Source organism: Salvelinus sp. IW2-2015, linkage group LG27 (genome assembly GCF_002910315.2).
Source record: "Salvelinus sp. IW2-2015 linkage group LG27, ASM291031v2, whole genome shotgun sequence".
Taxonomy (NCBI): Eukaryota; Metazoa; Chordata; class Actinopteri; order Salmoniformes; family Salmonidae; genus Salvelinus; species Salvelinus sp. IW2-2015.
In genome coordinates, this window is record NC_036867.1 from 29992770 (window position 1) to 30014606 (window position 21837).

The 21837-nt window shown below is 42.7% G+C and overlaps 1 protein-coding gene, 1 long non-coding RNA gene and 1 pseudogene across 2 annotated transcripts; 1 reads left to right on the forward strand and 2 right to left on the reverse strand.

Moving 5' to 3' along the window:
• Window positions 1-87: 87 nt before the first annotated feature.
• On the reverse strand, window positions 88-3301 carry LOC111953330 (tubulin beta-4B chain). Its single transcript, XM_023972551.3, has 4 exons — window positions 3083-3301; window positions 2667-2775; window positions 1395-1505; window positions 88-1284 (listed from the first exon to the last, which is right to left on the reverse strand). The coding sequence occupies exons 1-4, from the start codon at window positions 3137-3139 to the stop codon at window positions 224-226; spliced, it is 1338 nt and encodes a 445-aa protein (XP_023828319.1). The 5' UTR covers window positions 3140-3301; the 3' UTR covers window positions 88-223.
• A 1014-nt stretch (window positions 3302-4315) lies between these two features.
• On the reverse strand, window positions 4316-9237 carry LOC139023120 (putative malate dehydrogenase 1B; annotated as a pseudogene).
• A 3096-nt stretch (window positions 9238-12333) lies between these two features.
• LOC111953780 (uncharacterized) lies at window positions 12334-17905 on the forward strand. Its single transcript, XR_002875915.1, has 4 exons — window positions 12334-12491; window positions 12743-12961; window positions 16341-16455; window positions 16852-17905. It is a non-coding gene; the product is annotated as an uncharacterized lncRNA (long non-coding RNA).
• Window positions 17906-21837: the final 3932 nt, after the last annotated feature.

Genomic DNA, 21837 nt, shown 5'->3' on the forward strand with positions numbered 1-21837 from the left:
GGTATCTATTTTCAAATTTCTCTTGTTTATCAGAAACTACTCATCAGTTTGATCTTTTACATCTACAAAGGAACACAAACAAGTTCAGAAAATGCTGATAAGATTTATTGTAATTACAACAGGTTAAACACTGACAGCAGCTCTTTGTGCAGTGAAAGAATAAAAGAACAAACAAACAAGGGATGGAATGCAGTTGAAATTGATTTTAAAATCTCTTATCCGTCTAACCCATATCCTCTTCTCCCTCCTCTTCAAACTCGCCCTCCTCCTCGGCGGTGGCATCCTGGTACTGCTGGTACTCAGATACCAGGTCGTTCATGTTGCTCTCGGCCTCGGTGAACTCCATCTCGTCCATGCCCTCTCCGGTGTACCAGTGCAGGAAGGCCTTGCGGCGGAACATGGCTGTGAACTGCTCAGAGATGCGCTTAAACAACTCCTGGATGGCCGTGCTGTTGCCAATGAAGGTAGCGGACATTTTGAGGCCGCGGGGTGGGATGTCGCAGACTGCAGTCTTGACATTGTTGGGGATCCATTCAACAAAGTAGCTGCTGTTCTTGTTCTGCACGTTCAGCATCTGCTCGTCCACCTCCTTCATGGACATGCGGCCACGGAAAATTGCGGCCACAGTGAGGTAGCGGCCGTGGCGGGGATCGCAGGCGGCCATCATGTTCTTGGCATCGAACATCTGCTGGGTGAGTTCGGGCACCGTCAGCGCTCTGTACTGCTGGCTACCTCTGCTGGTGAGGGGGGCAAARCCTGGCATGAAGAAATGCAGGCGGGGGAATGGGACCATGTTGACAGCTAGCTTACGTAGGTCGGCGTTGAGCTGGCCGGGGAAGCGCAGGCAGGTGGTGACACCACTCATGGTGGCTGACACCAGGTGGTTGAGGTCCCCGTAAGTGGGAGTCGTCAGCTTCAGAGTGCGAAAGCAGATGTCATACAAGGCCTCGTTGTCGATGCAATAAGTCTCGTCAGTGTTCTCCACTAGCTGATGCACAGACAGGGTGGCRTTGTAGGGCTCCACCACGGTGTCTGACACTTTGGGGGAGGGCACCACACTGAAGGTGTTCATGATGCGGTCAGGGTACTCCTCACGGATCTTGCTAATCAACAGGGTACCCATACCAGAGCCCGTGCCGCCTCCAAGGGAGTGGGTGAGCTGGAAACCCTGAAGACAGTCGCAGCTCTCGGCTTCCTTTCTCACCACATCCAGGACAGAGTCTACCAGCTCTGCTCCCTCAGTGTAATGGCCCTTTGCCCAGTTGTTACCTGCACCACTCTGTCCTTTAAACAAACAAAAAGTAACGCAATGAGATGTAGGCTAGGCGTATTACTATGGTAGAATCGAATATGACAAGGTGAAATTAATTTGCAATTTCAAAGCATTTGCTCACCAAAGACAAAGTTGTCCGGTCTGAATATTTGGCCAAATGGTCCAGAGCGGACAGAGTCCATCGTGCCAGGCTCCAGATCAACTAGAATGGCACGAGGAACATACTTGCCACCTGAAATAAATTAACAATCACATTATGGGTCAGTAATTTGTGACAGATTTTCATGCAAATATTGTAAAATCCACATTAAGAAAATATGCGCATTTTCCCACCAGTGATGTGTTTCCACCAAACTGACTTTTTCCTGATAAAAATCAGTGTGATAACGTAGAGCACAAAAACATGTACTTTTTCGGTTAAGTTTTCATATACCCCCAAAAAAATCTAAAGTTCAATGTGTTTCCATCGCAAACTGTTGCATTAAATAGCAAATGTTCATACTCTAGTCTTGGCATATGCACTCTAGCCAACAGCTTGCAGATACAGTGCGGGTAGGCTAGTCTACATGAGATTTATTATGGAAAAGTGAGAATATTTGTATTTGTCAAAAAGCAGTCAAGCCACCAGAATTAGACCCTCTATTTATTGGAAAGGAGCATCAAGATCTCATCTGTAGCCTAATAAATGGCATTGTTTCTCTGAGTCGGAGACCACATCATGTTGCGTGATTCCAAGTTTACTTCGATATGATGGTTATATCAATATTTGCACAAATGCATTTCCACCGCCAATTTATTTTACCAACACAAAAAGATCCCACCAAGTCTAGCGTATTTTGTTGTCGACATTTGGAATGTTTACCAACATTCTGTTTCCATCAGGCCTGTCACGACATGTACTTTACTTGCATAAAAAGTTTGGATGGAAACCTGGTTAAGGTCTTTGCAGACTACGATTTTAGCCGTCTTATGCCACTATTTTTCCCGTCCTAGACAAAATGTCCACATTGTGAGCAAATTCTTAGGTCGTAAACGATTGTCTGACGTCTTGGCTCGTTCAGTGTGACAGGGTCTAGGTCTGGCAATTTTAAGTACCGCTTCGTGCAGTCATAGGCTCTGATAGGCTCATAAGCTCTGACTAAATTCTAGCAGTGTCTGAATTTTTGGGCCTTTATCGTGTAGTGTGTGGCTGGTGTTATGAGCCGATCCTGGTGACTGACCAATAGGAACACGGTTAGCACTGAGTATGCACACAATAATACGATGAATATAAGAGTAAAATTTAAATATTCAGCCTACATGCTGTGCAAGAATGATTTTCCTAATATATAAAAAATGTCACAATGTAGTTAATTACCGCTATGTACATAGAGGATCCTTTTCAGTTAGTTACCTGTTGCCTCATTATAGTAGACGTTGATTCTCTCAAGCTGCAGATCGCTATCTCCATGGTAAGTGCCTGTTGGGTCTATTCCATGTTCATCACTGATAACCTCCCAAAACTGCAAAAGTATGTTGGAGTGGTTAGTGGCATGTGGGCGGGTAAACGTTCTCATAGCGTTATAGCTAGCAAGCTAAAGTTAGGCGATAGCCGAGCAGCCATCGAAAGTTGACCGAATTTTACTGTTCATATCAACTACACATTTCAGATAACCAAAGCTAACGTTAGCTAACTAACAAATCGCAAATACTTTAGTTTGAATTTACCGTATGAGCAGGCTAGCGACACAAAGTTAGCTAGTTAACGTTAGTTACTTTGAAAAATGCAACTGCGTTTGCAATACATTTTCATTTAAAAAATGCCCTTACCTTGGCACCGATCTGATTTCCACATTGACCGGCCTGCAGATGAACAATCTCCCTCATGTTAAAATCGAGTTTCCGAGTAAATTAATCAAGATCACTTGTAAACATATATTTAATCTTTACTACGCGCCTTTTTGTAAGCTTCTGTCTAGCGAGCCGTTGAAAGAGCGTGAGGGGAAAGAAAGCTTCAGAGCACGTGAGGAATTTGTCTTCACATGCATTTCATTGGCTAAATTAATATGACATCATTATCATACAAATGAAAAAAATGCTTGGGTGTGAGCAATGATGTGTGTGTAAACAGACTCAGCAAAAAAAGAAATCTCTCACTGTCAACTGAGTTTATTTTAAGCAAACTTAACATGTGGAAATATTAAAAGTTGTTGCCAGTGATGTCTGGTGAGGACCTGCCTTTACAACAGGCCTACAAGCCCTCAGTCCAGCCTCTATCAGCCTATTGCAGACAGTCTGAGCGCTGATGGAGGGATTGTGCGTTCCTGGTGTAACCAGGAACAGTTGTTGTTGCCATCCTGTACCTGTCCCGCAGGTGTGATGTTAGGATGTTCCGATCCTGTGCAGGTGTTGTTAAACTTGTTGTTACACTTCACTTTTAGCTTCCTATGCCAACCGGAAGAGCCTTAAAATGGGGTCATAGGGGCTGTTTCGAAGGGTTAAAATGGGTCAGATGTTTCCAAAATTTGTGTGATTAGGCAACCCTCATGAACTGTAAATCAGTCATTTCAGTCAAGGAGATGCCCGCTTGACCATAGCTCGCTCGGTCTGAGCGCAGCGACTGTGGAAAAAAGTAGGCCCATAATGAAGCCTGGACCTAAATTTCAAGTGCTTTTGGGTGACAGCGAGAGAACCGTTAGGGTTAGARGCACAATTCGACCTCAGGAACGTTCCCGAGGTCCTCCCGATCTGTGCAAGCCTAACCTTGACCGTGTGGCATTAACCCTTAACAATAGTTTTTTTTCATATCACCGTTTACAATGACATCTCTTCCCATATGAATACATTGCCTGCTCCCCTAAATTCAACCTGAAGCCTATGTGGGTTATGAATGCCTTATGAACCTGTCTTCGATGACAATTCATCAGGCCACTATGAGATCTACCTGTGTTGATTCTAAGCTTCCTGGAGCAACCGGAAGTGGTTAAATTCACCCTAAAGGTGTTTTGATGTACCAAACCTGCAGTTTGTGAAAATCACTGCATTCAACCCTGTGTAAATCAGTCAATTCTTAAGAACACAATAGACACACAATAATTGTAGAATAATTGTGTAAAAAAATGAATGTAGTCATTTATAAATGCAAGATTTTTGCGCTGTGGCTTCAATACAGCACCCCCCATTTTGAGTCAAAACTCCCTGAGTTGGTCTGCAGCAATCTGCAGTTTGGCCCTCTTGGGCTGTAGCCCTCTGGGACTTGGAGGCTACAGTGGCACGTTGGGAACTGACCAAATTCAGGAAGTCAGACTGTAGCCATTTCCTTTGAGAGAAAAAAAGGTATTCAAAGTTTGGGTGTACTATGTGTGTGTTAGAACTTAGTGCAGTGGTATTTTATGGTAGTTGAATATAGGTATGAAATAGCACAGGTGAAGACAGCTTGTCTGTCAATGTTGGACATACAATTTTTGCATCTGAGCTCCTAGAGTGTGCGGCTCTCCTTTATTTTTTTAAATGAAATAGCACAGGAACAGTAACTTCGTCCCAGATCTGACTGTGCTGTCTTGCCAAATCCTAAGGACATTTTGGCATGACAACGACCATAGGGGTTGGCTCTACAGCACAAACAGATCTGGACTAGAGGAACAGTACAGACTCATTGATAAACATAATTTGGCAATAACGTATTGGCAAACAGTTAAGTTACCTGTCATATATAATCTCTAGGACTGGCTGAGAAAAATCTGATGGTCCCCAGATGGCCCTTTCATATTGGAAAACCTTCGCCCTCTGCAGGTCAACATGGGAACTGCCGCTGATGTTGCCCCAAATGATGACATCTGTCACATCTGACAGAAATGATCAAGAAGAATCACATGAATGTTTGAGGGGTTTTTTCTCCAATTTAAGGTGAATATGTTTATCCATTTTATAGATACAAATGTAATGGTAATGAAAAAATGAAGGCAAAAAAGTTGATTTGAGGAAAGTTTAACTTGGAATGACTGGGATATGTTGTCTACTTTAGTTGAATGCACTGACTAAGTCGCTCTGTATGAGAGCAAAATGTATGTAAATGTACAATTTTGATGTGTTACCTGCAGTCTTCACAGACAGCTTCTGTGCAATGTGGGCTCTGGCCTCGTACTCCTGTTGAGTTGCCATGCCCACAAAGCGTCCACTGTCAACCGAGGGAGCATTCTCTAGCAAAAGGGAGCACTTCAGGTTAACCAAGGAGTTCCCAGCCACAATCACTGCCACGTTTATGTGCACCCTTTCGTCGATGAGGCGCCCATACTGCTGGTAACGCTCCGACACCTTTCTCACCTTAAAAATAATATGTTCATTTACATTTACATTTAAGTCATTTAGCAGACGCTCTTATCCAGAGCGACTTACAAATTGGTGCATTCACCTTATGACTATCAGTGAACAACCACTTTACAATAGCATCTAACTCTTTTAAGGGGGGGGGGGTTAGAAGAGTACTTTATCCTATCCTAGGTATTCCTTAAAGAGGTGGGGTTTCAGGTGTCTCCGGAAGGTGGTGATTGACTCCGCTGACCTGGCGTCGTGAGGGAGTTTGTTCCACCATTGGGTGCCAGAGCAGCGAACAGTTTTGACTGGGCTGAGCGGGAACTGTACTTCCTCAGAGGTAGGGAGGCGAGCAGGCCAGAGGTGGATGAACGCAGTGCCCTTGTTTGGGTGTAGGGCCTGATCAGAGCCTGAAGGTACGGAGGTGCCGTTCCCCTCACAGCTCCGTAGGCAAGCACCATGGTCTTGTAGCGGATGCGAGCTTCAACTGGAAGCCAGTGGAGAGAGCGGAGGAGCGGGTGACGTGAGAGAACTTGGGAAAGTTGAACACCAGACGGGCTGCGGCGTTCTGGATGAGTTGTAGGGGTTTAATGGCACAGGCAGGGAGCCCAGCCAACAGCGAGTTGCAGTAATCCAGACGGGAGATGACAAGTGCCTGGATTAGGACCTGCGCCGCTTCCTGCGTGAGGCGAGGGTCGTACTCTGCGAATGTTGTAGAGCATGAACCTACAGGAACGGTCACCGCCTTGATGTTAGTTGAGAACGACAGGTGTCCAGGATCACGCCAAGGTTCTTAGCACTCTGGGAGGAGGACACAATGGAGTTGTCAACCGTGATGGCGAGATCATGGAACGGGCAGTCCTTCCCCGGGAGGAAGAGCAGCTCCGTCTTGCCGAGGTTCAGCTTGAGGTGGTATCCGTCATCCACACTGATATGTCTGCCAGACATGCAGAGATGCGATTCACCACCTGGTTATCAGAGGGGGGAAAGGAGAAGATTAATTGTGTGTCGTCTGCATAGCAATGATAGGAGAGACCATGTGAGGATATGACAGAGCCAAGTGACTTGGTGTATAGCGAGAATAGAGAGGGCCTAGAACAAGACCTGGGGGACACCAGTGGTGAGAGCACGTGGTGCGGAGACAGATTCTCGCCACGCCACCTGGTAGGAGCGACCTGTCAGGTAGGACGCAATCCAAGCGTGGGCCGCGCCGGAGATGCCCAGCTCGGAGAGGTGGAGAGGAGGATCTGATGGTTCACAGTATCAAAGGCAGCCGATAGGTCTAGAAGGATGAGAGCAGAGGAGAGAGAGTTAGCTTTAGCAGTGCGGAGCCCCTCCGTGACACAGAGAAGAGCAGTCTCAGTTGAATGACTAGTCTTGAAACCTGACTGATTTGGATCAAGAAGGTCATTCTGAGAGAGATAGCAGGAGACTGGCCAAGGACGCACGTTCAAGAGTTTTGGAGAGAAAAAGAAAGAAGGGATACTGGTCTGTAGTTGTTGACATCGAGAGATCGAATGTAGGTTTTTTCAGAAGGGGTGCAACTCTCGCTCTCTTGAAGACGGAAGGGACGTAGCCAGCGGTCAAGGATGAGTTGATGAGCGAGGTGAGGTAAGGAGAAGGTCTCCGGAAATGGTCTGGAGAAGAGAGGAGGGGATAGGGTCAAGCGGGCAGGTTGTTGGGCGGCCGGCCGTCACAAGACGCTTTAGCAGACATTTCTATCCAAAGCAACTTAAAGAACTGTCAACACTGACAGTCAGGGACACATGTTCAGCGTATGTGGAGTGGATGATACAAGAATCCAACCCACAACCATGTGTTGCCCTGGTGTTGCTTGCACCGTGCTCTAACTAACCCACGAGCCATTCAAACTACAAACCTTGCTTTCTTCCTCGTCCTCCCCTCCACCCTCTCTGTCCTCAGGCCAACTTTCATCCAGGAGGATGATGAAGTGTGCTTGTTGGAAGGCCTGGTGCAGCTCTATGTAGACGGTGACTTTATGGAGCTGTCTAGTCCTCTGCCTATAACTTCTGTACAAGACAAACATATTTGAGCCAACATTTTCTATATTTTTACTTCATATTTCAATGGCAATAGAAATGTCACTTTACTTCCTGAATGGACTCAATTGAAATGGAATTGATCCCAGCCCCGCCTCACATTGAGACGCAGCTAGCTACCCTACGTACCTGCTGATCCATATGTGCAGTGGCTTGATGAGGCTCTGATGGTACACCTCCTCCTTCATGCACAGCTCCTGTGTCAGCAGGTTCTCTGTTGCAATCTTCATCGTCAATTGAACCTGTCGCCGGCTGGAGCGAGGGAGGGCAGGGGAGCCTGGCAATCAGGCTGAAGCATGAGAGCCTGACGAGCCGGCGGAGGCAGGGGAGCCTGGCGATCTGTCTGAGGCATGCCTGTAACGGGATCACTCGTAAACATATATTTAATCTTTACTACGCGCCTTTTTGTAAGCTTCTGTCTAGCGAGCCGTTGAGAGAGCGTGAGGGGAAAGAAAGCCTCAGAGCACGTGAGGAATTTGTCTTCGCATGCATTTCACACAGCCACTAGCACAGAGGTGGCTGCCTACTGCGCGCAGGCCAGTAGCCTAGGTCTCGGAGCATAAAATGAACAGCCACTGTGGCAGGTAGATGTAAAAATCTACCAGCCAAAATATATTTTTCCCGCAAAAACTACACTAACAAAACACAAAGAATGTATGAGCATGCTTTGTAATGTTTCTAAAACAATACATGTATTAATAGTTAGAAGTAATGTTGTATATTATTTCATTTTCTTCTTTTGTGATCTGAGTCTTTTAACCAAAATATCACAGCTGAGACAAACATTTTCACGAGGTTACGTTGGTAGAGCGACTCAATACATGTTTGCGCCTGCTGTGAGATTGAGTATTAATAGTAGAAGCATTGTCTTCTCTTCCTTGGCAGTTGAAACTCTAACATAGAAAACAACCTAGCATGTGAACAAAACAATGTGAATAAACAAGAAACACAAGGACAAAGTCTCACTTCAGTAGACTTTTATGCCTGTGCGCAGCGCTTCTAAAAATGATTACTCAGCTCTTCACGTGCGCACAGCCCAACAAGGCAGTGCTGCYGCGCAAGGTGGAATAGGCTATATAGGATTCGTAGTTCTTTGACTTGGTACGATTAATTTACCAGCTATTAAACAAAACGGCGGAAATACTTTGAAAACAGCTACTGCAGCATTTATTTGATAAATTATTGTGCAACTGCCCGACTAAAAAAATATCGGTCGACGAAATGGGGTCACCTCTAAAAATCCTAGATCAGCATTCTTACTCTGAGATTGTGAATATGGGCCCTGACCAGTAATAACAATGTTTCTATTGCCAAACCTCCATCCAGAGAAAGGCCCTGTCATTGACAGACTAGTTCACTCTTCCGAACTCCCATATGATCACTACGCTGGCCTCCATGGGCTTCTGTCTCGCAGAAAGATTGCAGGTGAGACACAAATCCTACATGCCAGACTTGACTGACTGGAAACCAGTGGACGTAAACCACTGTACTCTGCCTAATGTGTTTGTTTCACAGGATCAGTTATAAGTGTGTCAGCTCATCATTCCCAACTAATGGTGCAACTATTTTTTTATGTGAAAGACTACTGTACTCTTTCTTTCCTCACTCCTGCATCACGGAGGCCCCTTCAACCGCCTGGTGGATGTTGGAGCTGCACTACAGAGACGTGGCCCTGTTCACTGCCATCTCTGACTGCGTGCGGTATGGAAGGTCTTTTGCAACACAAACAAACATGGAGGAGAGTGAACGTGACACATGGAGCTCGTACCTGAAAGAGGGGCTACTTCGGTCGCATGGCCGTGGTTTGGGTATGAAAAGTCTGACACGGACCAGAAAACCGCCCTCTGCCAAATATGCCGCAGGCCGGTCCCGACAACAGGCTCAAACAAACACCACTAATCTCTATTACCAGTACGCAAGAATCATGTGAAACAGTACGGAGAGAGTCTACGGATGAGACCCAAAAAAGTACAGTTGAGTGCTCAAAACAAACCCCCGACTCAGACGTTGCAGGAGGCTTTTGCCCGCGGCACACCATACGGCAAAGAATTACGAAGATGGAAGGAGATAACTGCTGCCGTTACAATTTACATCTGCAAAGACATGGCCCCGATTTACATGGTCGAGAAACGGGGGGTTCGTGAGTTGGTGCTAACACTCGACCCAAGGTACCAAATGCAAATTGATATGTGACACATATTCATTCCAAAATAACATGCAAAACAGGTAAGCCTCCCCAAAAATAAATAAATATATATTTTAGGCATATTTGATTATTTCTCCTTTTTATTTAGAACCTTTGTGCAAATTTTCAATTAAGCATGTAACAAAATATAATATATCAATGTATAAAATCTAAAAAGGTAAATAGAAAACTCTTCAACTATAGTTGCAAACAAAATAAATATAGGCCTAAAATATATATTTATTTTGTTTGCAACTATAGTTGAAGTGTTTTCTATTTACCTTTTTAGATTTTATACCTTTGATATATTATATTTTGTTACATGCTTAATTGAAAATGTGCACAAAGGTTCTAAATAAAAGGAGAAATTATAACATTTTTCCTTATCCTTTTATTTGTTGAGTTTAATTAAAAATGTAATAAGAAATAGGCCTTTACATGTGGTCATTTTAAATAAACTATTTATTCATTCAATTTATATCGTGATGTGTATCGTTATCAGGATATGAAATGACCTATATCGGATATGAGATTTTGGCCATATCGCTCAGCCTTGCTGTGTACTATACTATACTACTGTATACTATGGTATAATTGACCATACTACTGTATACTATAATTGACCATACTACAGTATTCTATACTACACTATATATACTAATACTATACTGCTTACCCCCTTAGCTACACGATTTCGAGTGATATTGCCTATATTCTTATTTGCTATAGCCTATTTCAATTCATGTTATATTTACAGAATGCAAGAGAACAATGTAGACATTTTTAAGTTTCACCAAAGCAGCGCTAAATGTCCCGTCATAAAATGTTTTAGTTTTTTCTCTCTCCAGTAGCGGATGATTTCTCCAGCCGCTCTATTTCATGATCAAACAATTATCTTACAACTCTGTTAGATTATCTCAGAAAGTTGTAAATTGTTTTTGAATAACCTACAAATATGGTAGGCCTAACGTAATATTGAGAGAGGAGAAACAATAGCAAGATGTAAACATTTAATGAGAAATTTGAACAAAACTTAGTTGATCAATGTATTATGTAACAGAAATAATGCATGCATGCAAGGTTGTAAAAAAAAAAAATCCAGCTTTGGCATTGTGAACCAAACTGTCAAAAGTCTAAATCCTACTAATTTAAATATCATAAAAGCATTAAGACAAATTAAAAGGAAAAATGTGAATCAGTTCATAATTATGCAGTTTTAAGGACAGCAGAGTTGGTTGCTCTGCAGCCCATGATATTGACTGTCACCTGCTCCATCTGCACGCTTCAGCACACACAGACATGCCCACCCACCTCTTTCATGCCACAGCTCCACCTGAGAGGATTAGGCTACTAGAAATGATTTAGCTCCACTAAATATATTTTGCCAATGTCGAGATTGATCTCAATGTCGAGATTGATCTCAATGTCAGGATTGATCTCATCCCTCCCGTAGCATGCGAGCTTGTGCTCGCTTCTTTTTTTTATCGTGGGGAGGGGGCGGTTGGCCAATAGGGGGTGATACCATCGTATAGCACAATGTTTTAGGAGTGCATAATCACGATGGGGAAAAGGTTGACATCGCCCAACCCTAATACAGTTACATAGATTTATGCAGCATGGGAGCACTGTTTCTGATACACCGGCCTTTGATAAGATTCCCATAGCTTCTAGCACCTAGAATACTGTTCAGTGGTGATATTGATCCCTAAGAGTCTGTGTTTGAAGTCGTAAGATTACTCCCCTCCTCTAACACTCTTCTCCTCTAACATGTTCTGTCGATTGTAAGTGATTCTCTTCCTGTCAGCGTTTGAGGATCTAGCGTTCTGCCCCACGGCCATGTTGGACGCCTTCGCAGAGAGAGTGACCATGAGCCCGGACGCCCTGGGGCTCAAAGACATCCTCAGCATGCTGAAGACCTACTCGTCCCTAAACCACAACCTACAGGGCTACAGAGAGCCGTGAGTCTCCACCATAGAATTAGAATGTACCATAGAAATAGAATGACATTGCTGACATTTTTATTTCTATGGTCTCTAACTCGCCATACCATCTCCGTTTCCCTCCTCCCTCTTCTCTGCATTACCTTAATGTGCGAAGTTAAAGAATGGCTATCTGTACTTACAGAGGCCTAGACCCTGTTCGAATACCTTAAATGCAGGCTTCCATTGTTCCCACCTTAAGGTACAGTATTTACTGATTCGACTAGGTTGGTGAAAGTTGAAGCAGTAGGGTGGAAACTATGTATCTCACTTATTCAATTACTTACAGATCAATAGTTACCGCAAGAAACAGAGGAAGCAAGGCTACATTTTGATGGAACCTATAGTAATCTCTGTGCTTATATAGCACTTTTGCAGTGTGCACAGCTACAGCTGTATTTGTAAATGGAGATGGGTTGTCAATCAATATTCAAAGCAGCCACATAACAGTCGCATAATACAAATTACCACCATATATCGCTGAATGCAACCTAACTCGATATGTTTCTCTTGACCTGACTGGTTTCTCCCTGGCCATAGGTTCCTGGTGGGCGTGACCCATGTGGTGGTGTCCTACCTGCCCAAGATGGCTGCCTGCGAGCTGCTGAAGGTGGTCTACTGCCTGAGTCTGCTGGGCCACTTCCCCGCCGCCCCACTAGAACAGCTGCTGCAGCAGGAGACACTGGAGGAGATCAGTGCCAGAGGTCAGGCACTGTCAGCCTAAATTAAGATGCTCATATCTGATTAGATTTTCAAATAATTCGATTTAGAAAAAATACTTATACATCATTATTAAACATTATTATACATCTATTATACATTATTATAATACAGATATGGGTGTAAGCAATATGGCAATATTTCTACCCAGCCAATAAGAAGGCAAGAGGATGCGATTACCATCTTACTTAAACCTATCCAACCAGCTGACCCCTTGTCCTCCATGTCCGTACAGGTGGGCGGCTGCAGAAGGGGATGGCTGCAGATAGTGGACCTGTGTCTCAGGCTGGACCGACCTTCTCTCCCTAAGCCCCTGACCGTCCCTCCCGAGGCACTGGGCTCTCCAGCCCCTAACGACGTGTCCATTAACCCAGGGCTGTCTATGACCCTGCAGARCATCACCCAGGAGTGCTGCTACAGGAGGGTGTGATGGTCAAAGACCTATACTTCATAGGTAAATAGGACCTCACTGTTAGCTTGGTCCCAATGTTCCCTCTAATTTTTTTTAGGCACTGAGCAAATTTCAGGTCTGCTGAGCGCAAACTTGAACGTTGTGAAAATTCTGTGCAACCTACGGCGCGCGTTTACTGTGACCACAGGCTGTACCCGCTTTAAGTTCRTTTTTTAACAGTGGCCAAGTAGACTACTATTTAATCAAAATGTAGGTCTACCAGAGTGGCCTACCATCAAAAACTATGGAGAAAAATGCATCCCAAAACGTTTTATTATGGAAATAGCTGTTCTATCATTCAGCTTACAGTAGCATCCAATGTGTGGTGTTCATTGTAGGCCTACATTCCATGAGACTTTTGGGCAAAAAACATGCAGGGCTTGACATTAACCTGTTTATCCACCTGTCCTTCAGACAAGGAGGTGACTGAATGTTGTTGTTTGATGCAAGAAACCACTTTTCAAAATAAAATGCATTATTATTCCCATACCATTATTACAGAGAATCAGACAAATTATGCTACCCTTTGCCTGTTGACTACAACACTGCCCCTTTAAGACAAAAAAAAGTTCTTTACCTTACTCGTTTTTCAAAGATGGCTAGAAATGCACACATTTTGTGCTCTTGTAGGACACAACCACTCACCCATTGTTGACTAGTGTTAGGTTCTAATTTTTCAGAGTAAATAACTCACGGACACGAGAGAAGCTTAACCAAGTGTATTTCTTCCCAAAGGGTCGACACAGCTGTATTCAGACAAAGACATGTTCCCACCACTACAAGTATATATACTCCACTTTAGGCACCCCTCCTTCTCTCCAATCTTACATCTTATGGTTTGACAGGAAGAGGGTAATAGGATAATAAACCATAATTTCTCCCTTCAGGGGATCTGACCTGACCTCAACCCATCCTTCGCCTAATCCACAGATGTCCATCCGCTTCCCCTATAGCAATCCTGTGACCTCCTCCCGTCCACCCAACACATTCCAAAGCCATCTGTCTTTTTACAGAGAACCATTAACCTCTGGCATAAAAACCAGTCTCCTTTATATATTATGCTAATGCGTATAACAATGTTCAAAGTTTACCCCGAATCCAACACCAGAAATGAGCTATAACTGGGCTAATAACTCACTAACTAGCAAAGAATATGAACAAATGTGCACAGGTGGCTACATGCAACTTTCGCTTTGATCTCAAAACAAGCGCATCTACTCGCTAACGCTCATGCTGTAAACACAGTCCAGTTCAAAGTGAATGGCACAGATCCATATATGACAATGGCTATTTACAAATAGGCCTACTGCAGCTCTGATTGGTTATGCCGCACCGGTTTGTGTAGAGTACGGGTCATGACTGTCAATGAAATATAATCCTACTCCAATGTGCAATGTACAAGAAAATCCTACTCCAATATACAAGAAAATTTCTAGCACAGTTAGTTTTGCATACTAAGTCTTGCATAGTTCATTTTGTTTCGGTATGTTACATTGACAGTGGCTAATATTGCTTCTACCCCATAGCCATAAGWCTGCTGAACAATTAATCAAATGGCCACCCGGACAATTTATATTGCCCCCCCCCCTTTGTTTGTTTTTACACTGCAGCTACTCACGGATTATTATTATCTGTACATGTACAAATTACCTCGACTAAACTGTATGCCTGCACATTGACTCGGTACCCCTGTATATAGCCTCGTTATTGTTATATTATTGTTTTACATTATTTTATTTTTTTACTTTAGTCTATTTAGTAAATATTTTCTTAAATCTATTTCTTGAACTGCGTTTTTGGTTAAGGGCTTGTAAGTAAACATTTCACAGTAAGGTCTACATCTGTTGTATTTGGCGCATGTGACAAATACAATTTGATTTGATTTGAAAATATTGTGTTCTGGGAGGACAGATCCAAAATTCATACAACCACTGCACATCATTTTTTTTAAGGCAATGAGGCTGATACAACAGATCAGACCATTTAGCTTTACATTTTGATAAAGTTTTATTTCTTCATAATACAGTATAAGCTCAACAATGCACACATGGCTGTCGGCTACGTGCGAATGTTCCAAAATGCAATTAGCGTGAAAACACCATTCTCAAAAGCGTGTGACAGAAATTAAGAAAAGGGAGATCTAAAGATGCATCAACTAGCATGTGTTACTCATGTGACTAAGATTATGCCTATAGCTGCTGGACAGTATTATAACATTGATTTGAAAACCAATAGAATGTGAGAATAATGCTGGTTTCAATGACATATTAAGTATTTAGGCTATAAAATATGAGAGATATTTATTGTGAGAATAATGCTGGTTTCAATTACATATTAAGTATTTAGTCTATAAAATAATTCCCTCTTTCTATGGTCGTATTTTAGCAAGGCTTCTTTGAAACAACGTAAGACATGCTTCATAAAATGACATAAAACGTCTCGGTTTTATACAATGAAGTTTATGGTTAAATAGTTTCAAAACCTCCGCTCAGATGCAAGGTGGGTGATGTGTGGTGCGCAACAGGCACTATCCTTCACTCTCACCGGTCTTGTGACCATTTGATCTGAACAAACCGTGCCTCGAGTAATTCGACATAATCAAGCTTTAGATGTTAATGTTAATTATCCTTTATTAGGCCTATATTTGTCAAACATAACTGGCGTTTAGCCGATATTTATATAAGTATCATTAAAGTTTGGCTACATTTTCTGGCGCCTTCCTCATGTCAGCATTGGTTTGGACATGAGGCTGTAGCCAATATGCATGTCACCTACACATTGACATGTAGGCTTTTATTTATGTATATGATCAATAGATTTGAATAATACAATGTTGGCCTCTGATCCAATTCTGAGCGGAGTAATTGTTTGATGTGTGATATTTATTTTCCCTTGTCCATTCGGACAATTTAAATCTATATTCTTGGTCTTTGAAAAAAWATTTTTTTTTTATTGTCCCTGACGAGGACAAGCGTTAATGTCGAGCCATGTGAAGTGTCATATGGACAGGGTTGTTTTGCACTTTGGGACTATTCCATTGGTCCCAAAATATTAAGTGTGATTTTTTGGGGGGACTATTGTTCGTTTGTCTTTATGCACCAAACAAACACTATTCAAGTTTTAGGTTGAGTGCGATGGTACCTGCTTTCTTCACTATTTCATTGATATCATGGCTCTAGGAAAGCTCAGTCAATTGAGCTAAAGTATTTGAAAGAAACAAATACCATCTGTTAGATTTACAGGAATATACGATTCAGTTAATCTGAATTAGATCTGAGGGTGTAGTCGCTCCCACTCAAACGCATTCAATCACTGTTTCAGTCACATTAATGTTATCCAAATTAGGATCAAACTATTCTTGTATTCTCTCCCCCTGATGTAGAATTGCAGTATTCTGCGTACCCCCGATCTCTTTCTGTTATGGTAGCTCCCGTCCCCATGGCAACCTGGCTATCAAGATGCGTCATTTGGCGATCCTAGGATACACCCCAGTCGTGGTGAGTCTTGCACCCTAATGTTGTAGCCTCTTGTTTTAAGATTTCACTAATGTGATTGTGTCTTAACTGTCTCTTGTTTGTCTTTTATTATTAACAAACAAATGTCCCTCAGATGATAAAGATTGACTTGATATGGTCTTCTGATTAAAACTCTGCCATGTTTTTTCTGAAAATGTGCCATCCTATTTTGATAAGGTGAAATGTGAGCCATGTTTAGCATTCTTATTTATGACTCTTAACTTTGTACATTTGAGAGACATTGTAATACACTAAAATAATGTTGCAGAGCCCATCTTGAACTTGACTCGACTTCAAGGCCCCCTACTAGGTACCCCCACTTTTACCCATCCCTCATTTCTAAATACATTATTTCCCGTCCCTCCTCTCCATTGCTAGGTGTCGGAGCACGGGCTGGACTATCTGTCCGAGGAGGAGAGGACAGAGCTCCTCAGAACACGGATCTTTCCAGAACAGGAGAGACCTGATAAAGTCGATCAAATGACAGACAGACGGACATGGAGAGAGGGGGGACATGGCTCATTCAGTCAAGAGAACCTCGGCCTGGTTCTGTGGTCAGTCTTGTCACGATCCGGTCCTGTCATTCGTTGCACAGGAACTGCTGGTATACTGAATTGACTACATGAGGACTGTTGTCGAAAATATCTCTGTGTGAGTGTCTGGACTATACAGTTAACTGCATAATGTCTCACTATTTAACTAGAAAGTAAATGGGAACCAACTCCCATCTGTGTCATTGATCCTCGTATTTGTGAGGGAATCTGTGTTGGAGCGTAAATGTTCCAGTTTAAGTAAGTTAAATCCTGTTGAAGTAACTTTAAAGTTAAGTAACATAAATTTAAACATCTTAATACCTCGCATGGGTTATTCCTAAATAGTCTAAATTCATATCCTCACCTCCCCTCCTTCATCTGCACTGATCTGCAAGAACTGACCAGCCTAATCAGTGCAGATGAAGGAAAGGAGATGAGGAGAAGAAGCTACTCTAGACTATTGAGGCAGAGAGCCATGTTTCTACTGGGTTTGTGTGTCTCGTTTAGAATAAGTTGTCACTTGAGATGAATCTGTGGCCTTGCCAAAAGTGAGGCCCAATCCTAAATGGACCCCTAGACCTTACACCCTGTGGAGATTGGATATGATTTGATGGGTTTAAGGAATAACGTGAAACTTCAACCTAGCCTACCAGAGGGCCAGTTGGAATGAATTACCAAATTGCTTACACCCGTTAAATCCTCTTAGATCTCAAGTGCATAGGGTGAGGGTCTAGGGGTTGATTTGGGATTGGGCCTGAAATTGTTCAGATTGATGCCATTGAAATGTGTTGAGTAGAGGTGGTTATGCGAACTGATGTTATAATAAAAATTGCCTTATAATCATGACTGTCACTTAAACTGAAAATAGAATGTCATAGAAGCAGTCTTCCACTATATACAGTACCAGTCAAAAGTTTGGACACCTACTCATTCCAGGCCTTTTCTTTATTTTTAAAATGTTCTTATGTAGAATAATTGAATAATAGTTCTGTAGAATAATAGTGAATACATCAAAACAATGAATTAATACATATGGAATCATGTCGTAACCAAAAAAGTTTAAAAAATCCAAATATATTTTATATTTGAGATTCTTCAAAGTAGCCACCCTTTGCCTTGATGACAGCTTTGCACACTCTTGGCATTCTCTCAACCAGCTTCATGAGGAATGCTTTTCCAGCAGTCTTCAAGGAGTTCCCACATGCTGAGTACTTGTTGGCTGCTTTTCCTTCACTCTGCGGTCCAACTGATCCCAAGCCATCTCAATTGGGTTGAGGTCGGATGATTGTGGAGGCCAGGTCATCTGACGCAGCATTCCGTCACGCCCTTACACAGCCTGGAGGTGTGTTTTGGATCATTGTCCTGTTGAAAAACAAATGATAGTCCCACTAAGCACAAACCAGATGGGATGGCGTATTGCTGCAGAATGCTATGGTAGCCGTGCTGGGTAAGTGTGCCTTGAATTCTAAATAAATCACTGACAGTGTCACCAGCAAAGCACCCCCACACCATCACAACTCCTCCATGCTTCATGGTGGGAATCACACATGCGGAGATGATCCGTTCACCTACTCTGCGTCTCACAAAGACACGGCAGTTGGAGCCAAAAATCTCAAATTTGGATTCATCAGACCAAAGGACAGATTTCCACCAGTCTAATGTCCATTGCTTGAGTTTCTCTGCCCAAGCAAGTCTCTTATTATTGGTGTCCTTTAGTAGTGGTTTCTTTGCAGCAATTCAACCACGAAGGCCTGATTCACGCTGTCTACTTGGAATAGTTTATGTTGAGATGTGTCTGTTACTTTGAACTCTGTAAAGCATTTATTTGGGTTGCAATCTGAGGTGCAGTTAACTCTAATGAACGTATCCTCTGCAGCAGAGGTAACTCTTGGTCTTCCTTTCCTGTGGCGTTCCTCATGAGAGCCAGTTTCATCATAGCGCTTGATGGTTTTTGCGACTGCACTTGAAGAAACTTTCAAAGTTCTTGACATTTTCTGAATTGACTGACGTTCATGTCTTAAAGTAATGATGGACTGTCGTTTCTCTTTGCTTATTTGAGCTGTTTTTGCCATAATATGGACTTGGTATTTTACCAAATAGGGCTATCTTCTGTATACCACCCCTACCTTGTCACAACACAACTGATTGGCTCAAATTCCACAAAATAACTTTTAAGAAGACACACCTTCTTAAGGTGTGTCTTCTTAAAATCATTGAAATGCATTCCAGGTGACTACCACATGAAGCTGGTTGAGAGAATGCCAAGAGTGTGCAAAGCTGTCAAGGTAAAGGGTGGCTACTTTGAAGAATCTCAAAAACAAAATATGTTTTCTTTGATTACTACATGATTCCATATGTGTTACTTCATAGTTTTGATGTCTTCACTATTATTGTACAATGTAGAAAATAATAAAAATAAAGAAAAACCCTTGAATGCGTAGGTGTGTCCAAACTTTTGACAGGTACTGTGTATAAATACATACAGTGTATTCAGACCCCTTAACTTTTTCCACATTTTGTTACGTTATTCTAAAATTCATTTTCGGTCTAATTCTCATTTCTGGAAAAGGCTTAAAATAAAAGTTCAAATCCAGGTCATGTGACATGATTAACAAAAACAGGGCACTAGTCACATAGAATATGTTGGCTCTTGAGAACAATACTGATGTGATGAATTGGTGGCCTTGCCAAGAGTGAAACAAATTATTGCCATGTCATTTAGTAGAGTTGGGTAATGATGTGATAACTAAGTGGCCTATATTCATGCCTGTAACTAAAATAAAATGTAATAGAAACAGGAATCCCTTAAAATCTGTTTTAAAAAATTCAATTAATTTATTGGAGAAACTATCAAAGGATTTTCACAATGTTTGTCACATATCTGGTTACTATCCATGATTTATTAATCTGCCATTGTGCATATGTAGACTTGCTGACAAAAATGGTTGAGATGTATAGAATCTGTCCCAAATTGTACCCTATTCCCTACAGTGCATTCGGAAAGTATTCAGACCCCTTGACATTTTCCACATTTTTTACATTACAGCCTTTTTCTAAAATGGATTAAATGAAAAATTTTCCTCAATCTACACACAATACCCCATAAATGGAAGAAGTTTGGAACCACCAAGCTTCCTAGAGCTGGCCGCCCGGCCAAACTGAGCAATCAGGGGAGAAGGGCCTTGGTCAGGGAGGTGAACAAGAAACCGATGGTTACTCTGTACTCTGAGAGAGCTCCAGAGTTCCTCTGTGGAGATGGGAGAACCTTCCAGAAGTACAACCATCTCTGCAGCACTTCCCCAGTCAGACCTTTATGGTAGAGTGGCCAGGTGGAAGCCTCACCTCAGTAAAAGGCACATGACAGCCCACTCTTGAGTTTACCAAAAGGCAGCTAAAGAACTCTGACCATGAGAAACAAGTTTCTCTGGTCTGATGAAACCAATATGGAACTCTTTGGCCTGAATGCCAAGCGTCACGTCTGGAGGAAACCTGGCACCATCCCTACAGTGAAGCGTGGTGGCAGCATCATGCTGTGGGGATGTTTTTCAGCGGCAGGGACTGGGAGACTAGACAGGATCGAGGGAAAGATGAATGGAGCAAAGTACTGAGGGATCCTTAATAGAAACTTGCTCTAGAGTGCTCAGGACCTCAGACTGGGGTGAAGCTTAAACTTCCAACAGGACAACGACCCTAAGCACACAGCCAAGACAATGCAGGAGTGGCTCTGAATGTCCGTGAGTGGCCCAGCCAGAGCCCGGACTTGAACCTGATCGAACATCTCTGGAGAGACCTGAAAATAGCTGTGCAACAACGCTCCCCATCCAATCTGACAGAGCTTGAGAGGATCTGCAGAGAAGAATGGGAGAAACTGCCCAAATACAGGTGTGTCAAGCTTGTAGCGTCATACCCAAGAAAACTCGAGGCTGTAATCGCTACCAAAGGTGCTTTAATAAAGTACTGAGTAAAGGGTCTGAATACTTATGTAAAAATACTGATGAAAATGGCACTGACAGAGAGGGCTGCCGTGCTTATAGCTCTTAGGAAACTTTGCAGTATTTTGTTTTTTATGTCTTATTTCTTACATTATTAGACCAGATTTTTTTTGTGTTAATACATACAGCTGGGAAGAACTACTGGATATCAGAGCGCCGATAACTCACCAGCCCTACGAGCATTACGACTTTCCMGAATTGGATCCTTTGTTCGTACTCCCCAGGGCAATTGAACTGATTCCAGAGGCCGATCCAAAACACCGCCGGCGGAGGAGATGTACTCGGAGTGGTCTTCTAGTCTGACTTCCAAGTATATTACTTGCTGAAGTTCAGTCTCTGGATAATAAAGTTGACAAGCTCAGGGTGAAGATTTCTTTCCAAAGAGACATCAGGGATTATAACATACTCTGTTTCACGGAAAAATAGCTCTCTCGGGATATACTGTCTGAGTCCGTCCAGCCAGTTGGGTTATCAGTTCATCACGCAGAAAGGAATAAATATCTCTCCGGGAGGACGAAGGGCAGGGGTGTATGTTTTATGATTAACGACTCATGGTGTGATTGTGATAACATACTGGAACTCAAGTCCTTTTGTTCACCCGACCTAGAATACCTCACAATCAAATGCCGACCGTATTAGCAAAATTTAGAATACGCTACCGATGTTCTATCAACACATTGACTGTAGTACTTGTGCTGCTAAAACACTCAACCACTGCTACTCCAACTTCTGAAGGAAGTTGTAGACATCACGGACAAACTGAAATGGTCCACCCACACAGAGAGCGTGGTGAAGAAGGCGCAACAGTGCCTCTTCAACCTCAGGAGGCTGAAGAAATT